The sequence below is a fragment of the Aegilops tauschii genome, chromosome 7 (genome assembly GCF_002575655.3).
Source record: "Aegilops tauschii subsp. strangulata cultivar AL8/78 chromosome 7, Aet v6.0, whole genome shotgun sequence".
Taxonomy (NCBI): Eukaryota; Viridiplantae; Streptophyta; class Magnoliopsida; order Poales; family Poaceae; genus Aegilops; species Aegilops tauschii.
Genome location: NC_053041.3, coordinates 634,212,523 through 634,230,813, shown reverse-complemented (window position 1 = coordinate 634,230,813; position 18,291 = coordinate 634,212,523). Strand labels below are relative to the sequence as shown.

Sequence of the window (18,291 nt, the reverse complement as noted above, 5' to 3'; positions counted from 1 at the left end):
GATATATATGAGCTAGGCTAGGTTTCCGTTGATACTTCTTCAACCAAGGTTCGCGTCCATGATTTATTAACCGAGCTGTGGTGCGATGGAATACCGTGTCCGAACGTGACTTGATCACGGCAGTCCGAAGCTCGTACAGAAACAAACCAACAGAAGATGGACTTGACAAGAAATTGAATTCGTTATCATAAGCGCATGTAAAAATATAGGACTATTTTTTCCAGCAAAGTTTCAATAGACCGTAAACACGTGAAATACAAACACAAAGTACGTATTTTTGGTAAAGACTTCTGGTTCTCTACTCCCTCGTAATTAAATCAATGATTAGAACATACTCCCTCCATTTTTATTTACTCCACGTATTAGCTCTGGTCAACGTCAAGCTTTGTAAAGTTTGACAAAGTTTATAGACAAAAATATTAGTATTCCCTCAATTCCCTTATACAAGGCCATCATGAAAAATACATTTTGCATCTATACAAGGCCACTAACAGTAATCGAGACAAAAATTAATGATCTTTCCTCGTACTACCAACTTGTATAATACTTGCATGCATGTAGTCATAATGACGCTGTGCTATTTCCTTCACATTCCTTCTTTGTATGCATGCGGGGCATATTAATGATCCCAATTAGCCAAAAAATGGGCTTACAAAGTAGTTATTAAATTTTACCTTGGTACCTGTAATTTGAGTTTGTGGCCTTGTATAAGGGAATGGAAGAAGTATGTACAATAACATATCAATAACATTAGATCCATTATTGAATGTACTTTCACATCATATAGATTTGTTATGGTAAATATTCATAAAGTTTGACTTCAGTCAACTCTAATATGCGGACGAGATGTTGATGCCCACCAAGCACTGGGCTTGGCGGTTCTGCTCCTCTCGGAGCCATGCGGCTCTCTCAGCCGCTGTCGCCCGTAGCCTCGCCAACCGCTTCGACTCCTCCAGCGCCACGCGGAACGCCTTCGCATCTTTGCAGCGACAACGGCGGGCGTCCGTCTCCGCGGACATGTACGAGCGGCGAATGACGGTGCAGAGGGCCTCGTCATCGTCGCTGGCTAGGGGAAGTGGCTGTGGCGCGGATCTACTCGATCCTCCCTCCGAGCCGCGGCTGGTAGCCGCCTCCACGGCCCGCTTGTTTGCAAGGCGATAAAAACCGAGGAAAAACCGAAAAGCCAAAAAAAACATCTAAAAACCTAAGTACATACAAGAAAAAAAAGGAAACAAAATTCCGAGGAAGCAACTAGAGCGTGACACGTGGCGGTGGCTGAGAGTGCAGCCCCCCTCGCCCCCGCCCCCCAAGTGACCTTTGCAGGGCTTCTGATAGAGTACTCATGTTAGAATAAATCTGAGGCATACCGTCGAGCATCCGAGGACAAAGCAATCACATGAGCACGACATCGAGATTTGTTAACGACGTTCACCGATATGGCTACATCCCGGGGCTTGACTACGGGCGCTCCTCCCCGTGACACCGTCACAATACCGCACACCGGCGGCCCGGGCGCCGGCTCCCCCTTTCGTGCCTGTGCTATTATGTTGGCATAGGTTACATCGTGTGTCTAGCCCCGCTATATATGAGAGGACTAGGATACAAGTGTCCTAGTTGGACACGACTCTATATCCTATCTAAACATAATACTACTCATAGTCCAACTGTAACCTACCTTGTACACAATATTCGACACAACTCTAACAAACTCCACCTTGGCGAATATTCTCCACCACCTTGAGTTCGTCAATGCATCAAACTTCCATGTACATTGGACTTGAGCTTATCCCGTGAGTACCGCTGCTACTCCAAAGACTCCATATGACTCCACCTGCAACTTGTAGTCCCTTCTTTTCTTGACCACAGTCAACACTCAAGCAAAATTAAGTTCCTTATTACTCTAGTTTGTGCTTCCAACTTCCAGAGTATCAGTCCAACGCCATCACACACTGATCACTGACCTGCGTGAAAGTGAACAACTCACATATTGGGTGTCACACATAAGAGTTACCTGAACTCAACATCACCGCTCCTTTCTTGACCGTCTGTCTGAAACTTGAAAGAATTTCACCATTGCTTGTAGTCATTCCGAGTCAAATTCGCAGTTGTCTCACCACATGTATGACCACCAGAGCCTTGGACCGTCTCCATGTCCCGTGCATACCACACGCCTCGCCGCTATTACCGTGTCGAGCCTCCGCTGTTCCGGTCGAGTCTCAAGGTCGCGAACCCACACCACTCAACCCCCACTGCAGAGTACCACCGATCATCACCGACCGATGACGAGTCTCACGCTTCCATCAGACCACTGAGCTCCAGTCCGAACTGCGTGTCACTCGCTTTTCCCGCCAGCTGAAATAGGCTGCGATTCTCATCCTTACACCGTAGCCCCTCAATCCAGCTCCACCTTCAACATGACTCCATGGTAGATGATCAGTCCACCCTCGCGCCCCGTCAACTTCAAGCTCCGTGTGCACCGTCTTGAATCAACCCCGCGCCATAGTCTTGTCGAAGCCACACAAGCCCTCAGGCCCGTGCCGCGTGTTTCCACGCCCCAGAAGTCGGTCACCATCAGCATCACGCTCCTACGTCGTCGTCGCCAATCACACCACCGTCTTCTGTTCCAACCGACTCGCGTCGATCTAGTCCGACCCAGCCGAAATTCTTCGACTGCACGACGCACTCCAGACTCCTCAAGCCGTCATCGTGACCATCACCATCCATACACAAATGTGCATACCAACGAAGAAAACCAAAGCAAAGTCCAGATAGCCTTCCTGTGTGGACATACCAAATCAGATCAACAAAGCTAACTAGCTAAAACTCCTGATTCATCACACGTATGTAGCCGGCCTTTCTTTTTCTTTTCTTTCTCCGTGACAACTTCACGATCTGACTAAGCCCATGTGTCATTTTTTTTCCAAACAAATCACGTGTTAGCTTCTGGCTTCCTTCGGTCTGTAACGCTCCAACGCTTCAACGCGTGGCACCAGCTAGCCCACCTGGACCAAACCGTGTCGTGCGTGCGCTTGGGCGCACCGACCGTCCTCCTGGCTACAGCCCTGCACTTGGGCTTCAGATGCGCTCCAGCTAGCTGGGCCGATGCCCTGCGCGACTGCCTCACGAGTAGACCACGTGATGCACACCTTCCTAGCCTGTTCCGAGCCGCTCCTGCTGCAACTGTGCCACGACTCACCGAGGTCAAACCGATCTGGTAAGCGCCGCCGCCTGCCGGACGCATCTTGCCAGAAAACAAATCCTGCTACACGCAACGATGTACTCCTGATCGCTTCTTTCCAATCTCGTTGAGAACCACACCGCAGTCGGCTGCATCTCAAACTCGATTACTTCCTCTAGATCAACAATCCACAGCCTCCGAAGATCTTAGCTCTGATACCACTTGTTATAGTAAATCCGAGGCATACCGTCGATCATCCGAGGACAAAGCAATCACACGAGCACGCCACCGAGATTTGTTAACGAGGTTCACCGATATGGCTACATCCCGGGGCTTGACTACGGGCGCTCCTCCCCGTGACACCGTCACAATACCGCACACCGGCCACCCGGGCGCTGGCACCGCCGCCGGCTCCCCCTTGCGTGCCTGTGCTATTATGTTGGCATAGGTTACATCGTGTGTCTAGCCCGCTATATATGAGAGGCCTAGGATACACGTGTCCTACTTTGACACGACTCCATATCCTATCTAAACACAATACTACTCATAGTCCAACTGTAACCTACCTTGTACATAATATTCGACACAACTCTAACAACTCATACGTTAGTTGATCTCATTAATGTCACCACAAGTGTATTATTTGCAGGGAATCCTAGCCATCTTGTTTAGTGTGGCCTAGAGGCTTTTTTACTTTGTCTAGTCCGGTAAAATTTGCAGCTATAAAACTAGATTGAATATAGAAATTTTGGTTGTTAAAAACTCCATTAGTATGTAATATATGTCGGCAAGACTTGATAGTTTCAAAAACCTGGTATGACCATTGGTCATTTAGTCAGTGTAATGTTTCAGTTTCTGTCCCAAGGATTATAATTAACCTTAAATACATTGGGTCATAGGAGTCCCTGATGCTGATGGGCATGCATATTGGAAGGGAGAGAGAAGCCGGCACCTTTGCAGTCTGGGATAAACTAAAAGTAATGGCCGGCCGGCCTTGATGGGCATGTTGCACTTGATAGACAACAGAGGTGAAGTGCACGTTGCCGGCCGTGCATGAACTTGTACAGAGGTGAAGTGCACTTTGCCAGCCCTGCATGAACTCGTACTAAGCCCCGATTTGAATTAATGAATCCATCAACCGGCCAGGATTTGAAGATACAATGTTGCTGACGGGTAGTTTAGGTCATCTCCAACGTGGTGCCCTAAGACAAACATTGTATTTGTCCGTGAACATTCAAAGCATGAGCATAACGGACGGATTTCACGCAAACTGGATGATTTTTATTTAAAGCGGATGATTTTCATGCGTCTTTACTGTGTTAAAAAATTGAATATATCATCAACTTTGCTATCTGCTGACAAGAAACGGAGAGACCAAAGCCATTTCTTTGTCGCTTCGACCATACCACGTCTTGGAAACATCGCCACACATTCCTTAAGTACTAGCTCAAAATCACAGTATAATCATATGCACTGACTAACCCCAGTTGGTGAAGCTGGGCACCTATCGTACATCCTCGCCTTATCGTCCTCCATTCCATTTCCATGGCGTATACTACCAGCTCCGTCGATGCTAGTGCAACCACGATCTTCATCGCCGTCTTCATCGCTGTGGTCTTCTTCGCCGCTCTGTTGCGGCACTTGTGCGGTGCTCGCTCGACGGAGGTGAAGGAGTATGAGCACACATTGATTTCATCCGGCTGTTCGCCGGGGGTGCGTGCCTACAACTGCAGGGCACGCCAGCCGGCGGCGGCGACCATGGAAGTGCGTGTGGGGCCGTTTGTTTGGGCATTCCGCAGAGCCGATGCGTGGCGCGGGTCGTCTTTCTCAGTGTGCCGGTCTGATAATGTTGTGGTGGACGACAATTTTGTATAATATATGACGTTGTTGCTTAGGCTTCAGGGTCATTTGCTTCTAAGAATGTTATGTATTCCCTCTTTTTTTTTTCAAAAGTGTTATGTACTCCGTTCGTCTCAAGGAGTATGTGGCGCGACGTCCTTGTTTTTCGTGTTTAACCTTATTTGACCAGTAATACATGTGTTAAAAACTAATGTGGTCAAATTCAAATTCAATGGTATAACTTGCATGACATATAATCCGTGTCAAATCGATGATCAAACGATAGATCTAAAAACGTGTGTGTGCTTGCTAAATATGGAAAGAGGGTGTAGCTAGAGATCGCGTGCCCACTTCCTGAGCGTCGTGCGCGTCCAGTACAAGCCAAACCACACTGCGTTCATGCTGAGCTCCCAAATTGGAAAATCAGCTCTTGTCTCTTTACAATATTTCCTAAACTTCAACTCAATGTTTTTGGCGATACTAGTAAGTGTGCACGTGCATGCAACGCACGTCTCAATCAAACAATGTCAAATTCATCCGGGTATAAAATTTTGAATTCATAATATAGGATGACCATTCTCTATAGAAAAAAAGGAGACATACAAACCCATCAATTATCTTTTGATTATGCCAAGCAGGCCACAAAGAAACCATAACTGTATAGAAAATGTCACAAATCAATGGCAATCAACTGGCTGAACTTCTCCACAGAGAATATTAAGGGCATAGCCTATTTAGTCTATTATATAGTAAAAATGGAATCAAATACTCTATGGAGATGTCAGAGTTTTTATTTTCTTGGGTGCAAATCAAAGGAACATATAAACATTGTCCAAGCAGACATGGTGTCACGCAAAGTTGGAACAACGATACACAAAAAATACCAATCTTGCATAACTAAATTAGTTCTCTTCTTGAATTCGGGCTGCTTGTTATCTTCAGAATTTGAAGGTTCGACGGCTGTGGTAGTCACCCATGGGAGTCGTACCGAGAAGAGTCGGATTTTTTTTGACCCATTCTCAGTTTATTTCTTCTCATGGAGTGGAACTACAATTCAGACAAACAATATCTATTGTTTGTATAGCTGCAGAACATCTACTCCCTCCATTCATAAATATAAGTCCTTTTAGAGATTCCACTATAAAGACTACATTCGGATGTATATGGACATCTTTAGAGTGTAGGTTCACTCATTATGCTCCTTATGTAGTCTATAGTAAAATCTCTAGAAAGACTTATATTTATGAACGGAGGGGGTAGAAGCTAAACATGAGTTAAACATGTCGCCATGCTTCAACATTTTAGCAGTGCAGAAAGGCTACTATTCTAGAATGGGAAACTGTACAATATAAGGAAATTGGGTACATGCAGAGAAGGGCTATGATAATTATTGTTTTGCAGAGCTAACCAGGACTGCGAAAAGAATCTACACAAAATTTAGGATGACCAAAATCACTCAAAGACCTTCCTAACTAAGATGAATATACACCCAGGACAAGATATCATACTAAATTAACACTGGATACATAAGTTTAATGGCTAAAATGATGGAAATGCGTAACTTCCTGGCGCTTTTAGTTATTCATGTGCAAATCCAACAGTGAGCATGACCTGATGAAAGACGAAAAGATTCAAAGTATTAGTTGATATAAAATGTGCTGAATAAATATATTGATTCACCTTTAAAAAGAGAGACGTCGCTAAGATCTGTAGAAAGATCTTACCAGTACTTGGAGAGGAGTCAATTGCACCAGCAGTTGCGTAAGAGATGATGCACTGATCTCTTCAGAAACTTTCTTGCTTATTCGCATTTCTTGAGTTCAGCATAAAACACATCAAGATTTAACAATGTTGGTCGGTTGTAGCTAATTTTGCATGTGACGTTTTACCGAAATGTTGAAGCTCAGCAATGTTGTTTCATGGTTCGGTAGGTCAGTGTAAAATAATTATGTGGCCGTCAAGTCTCATTACCAGGTTATTTACAATCTCAACGATGAAACCTTGCTGTCTCCAGTTCACAAAAGTTTCTAATTTACTACTTTATACTCAAAGATATGTTGACTATGGATCTCTCTCAATCTTATGGTTGAGATTAACATAATTGCAGAAAGCAACATCAACTCAAATTTTAGTCTGCATTGGAAACCGCCAAACAATTTCTAGCATGATTTTTGAAGACAAGAGGGGGTATATGACTTCCATTTGCCTAGGAACAATGCACGTAAACCTATACAAAGAGCACACATATATACATCTGAACCTGGTAATCTCTAACTACTCATAACTTGAAACCATCGGCAGAGTATACAAGGTAGAATTCCCATAGACGGATGAACTTCTCATCAAAGCCAGTTTCAAAACTTGACTGCAAGTAAAAGGAAGTGATAAGAAATTAATACTAACTGAGCAACCAAGTGGAACACATACGTATTATAATCGTCACAGCTGTATTCTTCCTGTAGTGAGTGTCAAGTGATACTCTTTGTTGGCCATGAGTTAAACATGACAAGTGATACTTACTCTTAGCCCCACCTGCACCTGCTTCGTGTTGTTGCTCGTCCGTTGTGGCCGTGCAGCCGCTGCCACTGTGCGCTACACATGTGTTGCTGTCCGCCGATGTGTCGCTGCTCCCCGCCGTCGTCGCCTCCCTGGCCGACCCCACAAGCAACAACCATTCATATCCTCTGCACCTTGTTAATTATCCGCCGGTGTTCTCTAGGTACTGCCTGCTGCATCCTCCTCAGCTAGTCGATTGCTGACCTGCGGCTAGTTTCTTGGTCGATACAATGTGCTATCTCTTTGCTGTTTGCTAGTAAAACAATCGTCAGTACTCTGAATTTGTGTGCGTCGAATTTGGACCAAAACTGCTGAATTCATAGCGTAGGCCTTCTGAATTCAGCTTTGTTGTTACTTGCTCAGAATGAATCGTTGCTGTTGGGTGGTAAATCTACCCGTACTTTCTTGTCAATTCACGTGCCATTGTAGACATATTATAGGACTCTGAATTTCTAGATTCGATACCCCGAATTCCTGTGACAAAGGGACAGATTTGGAGCAAACTTTCGAATTCACTGCATAAGCCTTTATTTATTTTTGCTGAATTAGAGCCGTAGCCTCAGCGTGCATATGGAAATGCTGCAGCATGCTCAACCAAGTGTGTTAGTTACTGAGTCATTGGGCTGACTTTATACAAAAATATATTGCAAGTGCATGGAAAATGTGGCATTTGCCATTCCCGAATACTACCTGTTTGCTAAGTCCCTTCCGTCACATGTATGGTGCAATCTCTTTGCTGAACAACATGCCTATGCTTCTGCCTTCGCATGTGTTATTTTACTTGAAAGTTTCAAAGGACGAGTAAAAGAATATATATGGAGTTGATCCAACCATTATAGATAGGCTTGTGCTACCAACGGATACTGATGTGGATGCTGTCGTCAATAGTAGTGATTCTGAGGTGTTCAGGCGGCGCAGCAAAGATCAGCCAAAGCCAAATAGCGTCAGATAACACGGAAGCATATATAACGGGTTCGGCTCCTCTGCAGTCACGTTATTACTGCACGGGTACTGTACCAACTCACATTAGCCGTCCATTTAAATCTGACGACTCTCACTACCCCCACTTGATTCTGTTAATAAATGGAAACAAACAGCTAATTATGTGGTACAAAATCTCCTACGGCTGCAGGATTGCCGCCAAACAGAACCACGAAGATACTCACATTGGCGCCAAACAAAACACACCCTGATAATCGCCATGGCGCCAAACAACAACCTCTTTGCGTTTGTCCCGCTCGTCTTCCTCGTTCCTCCTTTTGCCCTATCTTTCTTCTGATCGTCCTCCATGTTCAGAGCGCAACCAAGGCAAGCTAAGGAGCCGAACCCTGGCGCAGATCAACTCCCTTTTGCCCTATCTTTCTTCTGATCGTCCTTCGTGTTCAGAGCACAACCAAGGCAAGATAAGGAGCCGAACCCTGGCGCATATCAACTCCCTTTTGCCCTATCTTTCTTCTGATCATCCTCCATGTTCAGAGCAAAACCAAGGCAAGCTGATCCGTAGGCGATGAAGATTATCTCCCTTTTGCCTTCCTTCTTCTAGCAACAAAAAAGAAGACAATTAATCTCAAGGTATGTGACATATGCTCTAATTGTATTCATATTCTCAAGGCACACAATTTGTAGATTGAGTTTGCTATGGTACTATTTTCTTAAATGGAGGATGATAAGGGCAAGATGCAAAACTTATTTTCTGCACCTTTTAGATTATGTTAGAGTGAAAAAATAATTTTAATAGAAGTGATCTCTATTGTTTTGGACAAGCTCAAGATAAAATGCATGAATATATTCAAATATTTACTTGTAAGATAGATGATTTGCTCATCAAGTACCTGGGATTTCCAAAACATTACAGGAGATTAATGCAGATGATCTCCCTTTTGTTGTCCTTCTCCTAGCAACAAAAAAGAAGAGAAAGTCTAATGGAGAATATGACTAGCTCTAATGAGGATGCTAACAGGTACCGACAGTTTTGTTAAATTCTCAGGTCATATCACCTTATGATTGTAGTGTAAACATACAAACAAATAATTTATGTGTAATTTTTATAGGAAAAATGTGGTTCCTAGTTGGATGCCTCAGATTGGTATGAAATTCAATTCCACAAAAGAGGCTTGAAACTTTTGGACATGTTATGGAGGTCATATTGGTTTTGATGTAAGGATAAATTATGAAAACAAGAGCAAACTCGATGGAGTAATCACTTCAGCAAGATATGTTTGTTCCAATGAGGGCTACAGAAGAAAAGACAAAAGGGATAATAGTACAAAGCGTCCTCCTGCAGAAACAAGGACCGGCTGCAATGTTCGAATGGGAATTACTATAGACCGAGAAGCAGGAAATTATGAGGTGCATGAGTTAGTTGTTGAACACAACCATGTCTTGCAATTACCTGGGACAAGCCACTTGATGCCATCACAGAGGAAGATTTCGGCCTTGCAAGCATTTGAAATTAAAACAGCAGATGATTCAGGAATTGTACCCAGAAAAGCCCATGAGCTAGCAAGTCGACATGTCGTGATCGCAAGAACCACTTGCGAACCAAGCGACAAAGGGACCTGATGTATGGTGAAGCTGGAAGTATGCTCAAGTATTTTAGAGATAAAAAGAATGAGAATCCTGCATTTGAATATGACATGCAACTAGATTGCGATGAAAATATAGCAAATATCTTCTGGTCTGATGCAAGGATGATAATTGACTATGCTCATTTCGGTGATGTTGTTACCTTCGATACAACATTTGGGACAAACAAAGAGTACAGACCCTTTGGTGTGTTTGTTGGCTTCAACCATTTCAGAGAAATGGTCATTTTTGGTGCTGCACTTTTATATGATGAGACATTTGAATCATTCAAATGGTTGTTCAACACGTTCCTATCAGTGCATAACAAAAAACAACCAAGGACAATCTTTACTGATCAAGATGTAGCAATGGGTAATGCAATTCAGGCAGTATTTACCGAAGCATGGCATGGGTTGTGCACTTTTCACATAATGGAAAATGCCATCAGGCACTTACCTCATAAGAAAAAAGACGAGGATGGACCAAATGTACTTGCTGATTTCAGTGCTTGCATGTACAAGTATGAGGAAGAGGAAGCCTTTGAAGACGCTTTCAATTCCATAAGAAGCAATGTGGAAACACAAACTTGGTTGGACAGCATCTACAAAGTAAAAGAGAAATGGGCAAGATGTTACATGAGGAATGCTTACACTATAGGCATGAGAAGCACACAATTAAGTGAGAGCTTGAACAGTGACTTGAAAGACCATCTAAAGTCTGCTCTTGACATCCTTCGGTTTTTCAAGCACGTAGAGAGGGTTGTGCAAGGAAAAAGAGATAATGCGGTAAATGAGGAATATGAGTCTAGGAAAAAATTACCTAGAGTCAGAATGAGGACTCCTATGGTAATACAAGCGAGCAAAGTTTACACACCATGCATATTTGAAGATTTTCAGAATGAATATGAAAGATCCATCTCAGCATACATCAAGCCATCAGTACAACACAATGTTTATACTGTTGCGATTGCAAGTCTTGACCCAGAATTTTCATATGAAGAAGAATGCAAAGTTCTAGTAGACTATGGAGAGGAAAAGGTTCTATGCAATTGTGGGCAATTTGAAAGAGTTGGTATATTGTGTAGTCATGCTTTGAAAGCCCTTGATGTCATGAATATTAAATATCTTCCAGGTCACTATATTTTGAAGCGATGGACTCGAGAAGCACGAAGTGGAACTATTCAAAACAGTCATGGAAACATTGTTTTGGAAGACCCTAGATCGGAAGATAGGCAACAGTTGAAGTTTTTCATGCACGATTTCCATGGCATAGCTTCCCAAGCAGTTGCATCAAAAGAGTGCATCAAACTAGTAGATGATGCTTTGAGGATTCTTAGGAAGCAAGTTGAAGAAAAAGCTCCTACTACTACATGCACAACTGAAGATATATATAAAGAACCAGAGGATTGTCTACAGGCCGCTTGCCTAAAGAAAAAAGAAATTCCGAAGAAGAATTCGAGACGAAAGAAATCATGGCTTGACAACCAGCACCCCAATAAAAAGAAGAAGGAGACAAATAAAGTTGTACCAAAAAATCAAACTCATCCGGTAAATCTCTTCCACCTATCTAACCAGAGTACTTGCTAAAAAGACTAACATTTGCTCGGTTTTCTTTTCATAGAGAAGAGAGAATGACATTCCACTAGCACAATACCAATCACCTATAGAGCAAATGGCTGGAACAAGTGCAAATGGGTTGCAAGAGTATGGGTACTACGCTCGTTTATTGACGGTATTCCACTTATCATGTCTAAAATTCCTTGAATTCAGTGTTAAGCAATATGATTTCTTGTGTAATCAGTTATGTCTCCCTTTAATTTCAGAGTGAAGCCGGTGATCTTTGGGACTTACAAAACTATCATGGGATATGACAATAGGTTGATGCATGTGTGTTGTGCTGTCTTGTTAGATCGATAGATGATGCAGAAGGAATAATTGAATCAGCACACATAAGGCGCAATCTGTTGACAGTTGATTGCTCGTCATTTCCAATCAGTTTAATTTCAGTTAACTCTTGGTTTATGAAGACATGCACAATCAGTTTAATTTCAGATAGCTGCAACACTGATCTGTTGAGTGCTCATCTCTTGGTTTATGAAGTATGTTTTTTTTATCTCCATATAGGTGTGCAATCAGATATAACATGGACTGCTAGTAGCCTAGTACGACTAGTTGATCATCAGCATGGGCACTACTCCAGCTAGTGATCTGAATAGTTTGACAGAGACACAAGTGACCACAAAGTAACTGAAATTAAACTCAGTACACATGCATGTACCACTACTGGCTACTGACTAACCATATGGCCGTGAAGAATTAAGGGATTATCAAACAATCACATGCTCTCCCTTGCTCTGCTTTCACTCTTCTAACATCAAGAAAGCTGCAGTACAAGACGAACAAACAATGAAGAAAGGAAGAAATCGGTTCTAAGTAACAGGCTAGCAGCAAGAAATTCACCTGCTGCGCGACGACCATTGGGTTCTGCTATTGGGGCTTGTCGCTTGGCCGGGCAGGAGGGCTGCGAGGTCCAGCTGCCGCGCCGCTGCCACTGTTTTTCCAGTGGATTTGACCGGATTTGGCCGGAGACGCGCCGCTGCCGTCAGACGCCTCCTGCGGCCGAAGAATCTTGGGGCGCCCATCGTGGAGGGCGTCGCAGCGCGGCGGGCCGGCGGCCCAGGCATATGAGAATCGCCGTCCTCTGGCTGCTACCCTCCTATGGCGTAGACGACGCCTCCTATGGCTGCTACCCTCCTCCGCTTCCAGGTCGCTCGGGCTACTCTGGGAATCGCCGTCCTCGTATTCCTTATCGAGCCCGCCGGTATGAGCCTCCAGCTTGCCGTCGTCGTCGGGCTCGTTGAGCTCGCCGTTGTGCAGCAGCAGCGTCTCAGGTGGATTCGCGCGGCACCTTCATCCCCCGACCATTCATTGCAGCAGCCAGTAGAAGCCATGGGGGCACGCGGATGGATAAGAAGCAGCGCAAAGAGGTGAGCCTACGAAGGGAGGGCATCGCCGGAGCAGTACAAGCTGACCGGATTTGGCCGGAGCAGCGCTTGCGGTGGGGAAAAACAGTGACCAGTCCTCTCTAGAGGAAGGAGATAAGACAGAGAGGGGAACAGTGTGGCATGTGGGTCTTTTTTTTATGAGTGGCCGGTGCGAGGCTTGTCACACAGCGATTGAGCCAGTTGAGTCGTATATCTCTCGCACACAGTTTACATTGGCCTCGATGGGCTTATATCGAGGGAGTACACAGAGGGAGAGAGAGAGAGTACAACGGCGATGGATCAACTCTCACAGCTTCAAGCACATGGAAACTGCCGAAGCTTACAAGTACACTGCGCTCTCCTTCACATTATTCAAAATGTTGAAAAGGAGATTCTGTGGCTATCGGATCAGTGAAGCTGGCCTTGAGAAGTCACTGCATCTCGTTCTTGATGGGCTCCTCTCCGAGAATGGCAATTATGTTCGTGCTTTTCGAGTTATCGAGGAGGACTTGTCATTCCTGTATGATTTCTTCTATACCAGGATGGAATCAGCCACTGTGAGTTTTGTCTTGTCAGGAATTCCTATATCTATAGTTATTGTTTGGAACAGCATTTCCGGAGCATTTAGCACGCACTACCATCATAGCAATTTCGAACACAGACTCAATGGAAACGATGTTATTCGTTCAGTTACCATTGTTCTGCTTGTCAATTTAGTTTTGATGTACATTACGAGCATATTTATTACTCCTCATAGAGTGACAGTAGTTGAGGCACTCTCCCGGCACATTAGGGAGGAAATTAGCAGGCCACAAAGAAAAAGTGTATATGAGAGTCCTGCAACAGAAGGTACCTGGGAAACAAAGCTCGGGCAGTACTCTATGTTACACCACTTCGACTATTATCCATGGAATGCACTGTCTTGTCTGTCACTAGGCTTGATCGACTATTATCCGCGTCCTCTCTCAGTTCAAAAAGAACAACGGCAAGCTAGAAAATGGACAGTCAGCACTTGTTACAAATCAACTGAGAAGCCAATTTTCATGGGCCTTCACCTTGCCAACACATATCCACACGATCCTTGTATGGCATATCGCCACAACCATCTTCAGGAACAAGGTGCCACTGGAGGGCAATGACGACCTCCTTGTTGCTGTGAATCTTTCGGATTACTGTGCCTACCTGGTAGCTTTTATTCCGGACACGATACACGGCGCATCTTTGACGCGGTGGTCCTGGAGGCTCGGCAGCGCCTTCCTAGTTATGAAACTGTGGGCAGAAGATGTAAGAAGCTGATGAGAGACTTGGGCAGCATGGACGGCACAATCTTATACATGGGAGCCAAGCTTGAGAGAGAACTGAGGGACATGGTTCTCGATGAAGCACAGAGTTGGAAGTTGCTGGCTGACTTTTGGGCGGGAGTTCATACTCTTCTTGGCGCCATCCGACAATGTGGACATGCATGCGGAGATGCTGGCTGCCGGCGGGGAGTTCATGACCCATCTCTGGGCGCTTCTCACTCATGCAGGTATTCTGGAGCGACCCTCTTCCTCCTCTCGGTCTGGGATTGACCGTCCAGAAGAGTTTAATGGTGCCACTTCACAAGACTTGGAGGTTTGAGTTATCGTTCCGCTATCTTGTTATACTCGAGTAATTGATTCGCTATTTATGTTTGTTCGGCCAGTTCTAAGTGTGTAATTTTGGATGTTTCAGTATGTTTACCGTGTTTAATATTTGGGTTAGGTTGTGTTGCTCGAAGATTGGCCACAAGCTGGTTTGTAATAGCTAGCGTTGTACACTCTTGTTCATTTCAGTCTGTAATATCTTGAATGCACTGAAAATGATAAGTTCTTTCGCCATCCTTGTTCAGTATATATATCGGAGTGAGATCGTAGACGTTCTTCCCTGTTGAGTAGAGGTTGATCTTAGCCTGGAAAGTGCATTTTCTGAATATCTGATAGATGTGATGCGGCTTCATAAGGACCCGTGACTAAAACGGAGTGTTTTAGGAGTCACGGTTGGTTTCAGCTCCTCTGTTTTCTTTGTTTGTTTCTTGAAACATTAATATGTACGGTCCTTTCTTTCTGAATGTGAATGAAATTACGTTCTAACCTGTATCATGTGCTATAATCTCTTCTTTGCACCCAGTCCTTTTTTTTGGGGGCTGTTTTCGCTGTGCATTGCTCATCGTAAATTCTTACCATTTATTCTGGGATCTCATAGCTTGTCTCATGTGGTGAACCAACGAAACCCATCAAGCAAATAATGTGAGTTTGAGAAGAACTTGTTTCAGTAACGGATTTATCATGGGATCTCATAGCCGCACTATCACTGTCTCACTGACAAGGATTCCACTATATGGACATTGTCGGACCAACCAATACCTTGCTCTTGCTGTTATGCTTAAAATTATGCAATTGGGTGAGTTGACCTGATACAAATTTGTTTACTGCGACTTGTGCGTGGAGACAGGGGTCTGATCTTTACCTTTAACCTTTTTGTGCTAGATCCCATGTAGTCCTTATAGTTTTATAGAACCAAAACTATATATTTTTTCCGTGAACCCTACACAAAGCCATCCAACGGATCGACTCGGGTGCAGGCGGCTCCTCAAAAATCACATTATCATGATCGTCATCCTGCAACCCTAATTCCTCCATCAGCCATGTCACTTCCCTCAAGTCCACCGGCACCTTTGATCCTGAAGGTTCGCTCGAGATGCCTGACAAACCAAGCCCGAAGAGATCCACAATTTGACGTACACGTCATCCACGTCGACGTTGTCTCGGTGGGCCTCATCGTCGTGTGAGCGACTGAAATCGGACCCACCAAAGCCCACGAACCTCCTTTCCTTTCCTCTTATGTGCTCTCTCATGGAGACGCCGCACCAAAAGCCCATCTCTGGCGGCTGCGGCGAGCAACGGTACTGGTCGCGGCGGCTCGCCGCTCTCTCCGATCCTGAGTTCGACCGTGACGCCCCCTCCTCTTGCTTTCGGCTTCCTTATGATTCCTGACGAAAGGTTCGATGGTGCAGGATTTCCTCATCAGCCTGAAGATGCTGGCTGTGAAGCTGCCGGAGACGGTTGTATCGGACGGTTGCAGCACACTCAAACTAAATTCTGTACACGTTACAGCATCTACAGCTGCGGTCACCTATACGCCTGTGGAGCGCCCGAACGCGTCCGCTGAAGGTGACCTGACAGACCTCATTTCTAGTGTTCCACAGCCGCATCCCTCATATGTCCTACCCCAAATTCAAACAAAACCATACAAACGGTGTTTGTACGTGCTTCAACATAGAACATAGCAATCCAGCATAGATAAACATAGTCTGATACTCCGATGCAAAGGTGTCGCCCTAGTTCATCCCTTAACAGTACTTAAAAGTCAACTAAAGCTAGGAGGGGGAGGGGATTTCACCACTTTCTCCATGTCGGACAATTCCCCTAGGGGTCTCGCCGGTTAGACTCGGAGTAGGCGTCAGCGGCTCTGGGCGTGTCTTCGTCATCGTTGTCTGAACCGAAGGAGGACGAGTACGAGATGTTGATGCCCGCCATGCGCCGGGCTTGGCGGTTCTGCTCCTCTCCACCACTGTCACCCGCTGCCTCGCCAACCGCTCCGACCCCTCTATGCCTTCACATCTTTGTGGCGACGATGGCGGGCGTCCATCTCTGTGAACATGTACGAGCGGCGAATGGCGGTGTAGAGGGCCTCGTCATCATCGCCGGCGGGGGAAAGTGACTGTGGCGCGGATCTGCTCGATCCTCCCTTCGATCTGCGGCTGGTAGCCGCCTCCGCCGCCCGCTTCTTTGCAAGGCGATAAAAACCGAGGAAAAATCGAAAAGCTAAAAGAATCATCTAAAAAACCGAAACACGTACGAAAATTAAAAAAATCCAGAGGAAGCACCAGGGCGCGACAGGTGGTGGCGGCTGAGAGCGTACCAAGTGGCGCGCTCCCAGCCCACCCCAAATGACCTTTGTGGGGCTCGCGATGAAGTACTCATTCGTTGGTTGCTCTCATTAATCTCACCATAAGTGTATTATTTGCAGGGAATCAAACGCTCCATTAATCTCACCATAAGTGTATTATTTGCAGGGAATCTCACCATAAGTGTATTATTAGTTGGTCCTCGACAACATGGTTCTATCACTTACGGAAAGGGGTTCTTCAGCACCTCGATTATTTTAGATCCGTTTTTTCTGGCAGTGTGATAATGAATCCAAGAAATATTGGCTGGCTAGGTGGAGTGTTTTATGCCGACTTAAAATTCAAGGGGGCCTTGAAATTCACGATGTTGAGATTAAAAACATTGCTCTTCTGAGTAAATGGGTATACAAACTACTCACTGAGAATGGAGTGTGGCAGGAAATCATTCGTAATAAGTACGTGGGGTCCAAAGTCATTTCTCAAGTTCTTTGGAAACCCGGTGATTCGCATTTTTTGGAGTGGCGTGATGAAGGCTAAGGAATTCTTTCCAATTTGTCACTTTCTTGGTTAGGGATGGTTCTCAGGTTCGTTTCTGGGAACACACCTGGCTGGAGGCCACTCCACTTGTGGTGCAATACCCTAGCTTGTACAGAATTGTCATACATAAGTTCGTCACGATCAAACAACTTCCGAGACAAGAAAACCCTGATATTTCTTTCCAAAGGGGTCTTTTTGGGCCTCGCCTGGTAGCATGGAATGAATTACTCATTCGTTTGGAGGCCATTCAGTTGTTAGGTGAACCAGACAAGTTTCGATGGAATTTGCATCACAACTGTAGCTTTTCTGTCAAATCTTTGTATGATGCATTGGTTCATAGTGATGTTTCAGATGATAACAAGAATGGAAGCTCAAAATTCCTCTAAGAGTAAAGATAATCCTCTGATTTCTAAACAGAGGGGTCATCTTAACTAGAGATAATCTGGCATGACGTAACTGGCAAGGTAGCAAAACATGTGTCTTTTGCCAACATGACGAGTCAATTAAACACTTAATTTTTTACGTGTAAATTTGCTCATGCAGTCTGGGCCATAATTCAAGTAGTTTCAAATCTATATCCCCATATAATGCATGTAACATGTTCGGTAATTGGTTGCAGGGTATTGATAAATAATTTTCTGCACATCTACTTGTGGGGCGGCTGCCATATGTTGGGCATCGTGACTTATCAGAAATGATGTGACT

The 18,291-nt window shown here is 44.7% G+C and overlaps 1 protein-coding gene across 1 annotated transcript; it reads left to right on the top strand.

Moving 5' to 3' along the window:
• The first annotated feature begins 8,504 nt into the window (after positions 1 to 8,504).
• LOC141027920 (protein FAR1-RELATED SEQUENCE 5-like) lies at positions 8,505 to 11,839 on the top strand. Its single transcript, XM_073505549.1, has one exon. It carries the CDS (start codon positions 10,135 to 10,137, stop codon positions 11,722 to 11,724), a length of 1,590 nt encoding a protein of 529 aa, XP_073361650.1. The 5' UTR covers positions 8,505 to 10,134; the 3' UTR covers positions 11,725 to 11,839.
• Positions 11,840 to 18,291: the final 6,452 nt, after the last annotated feature.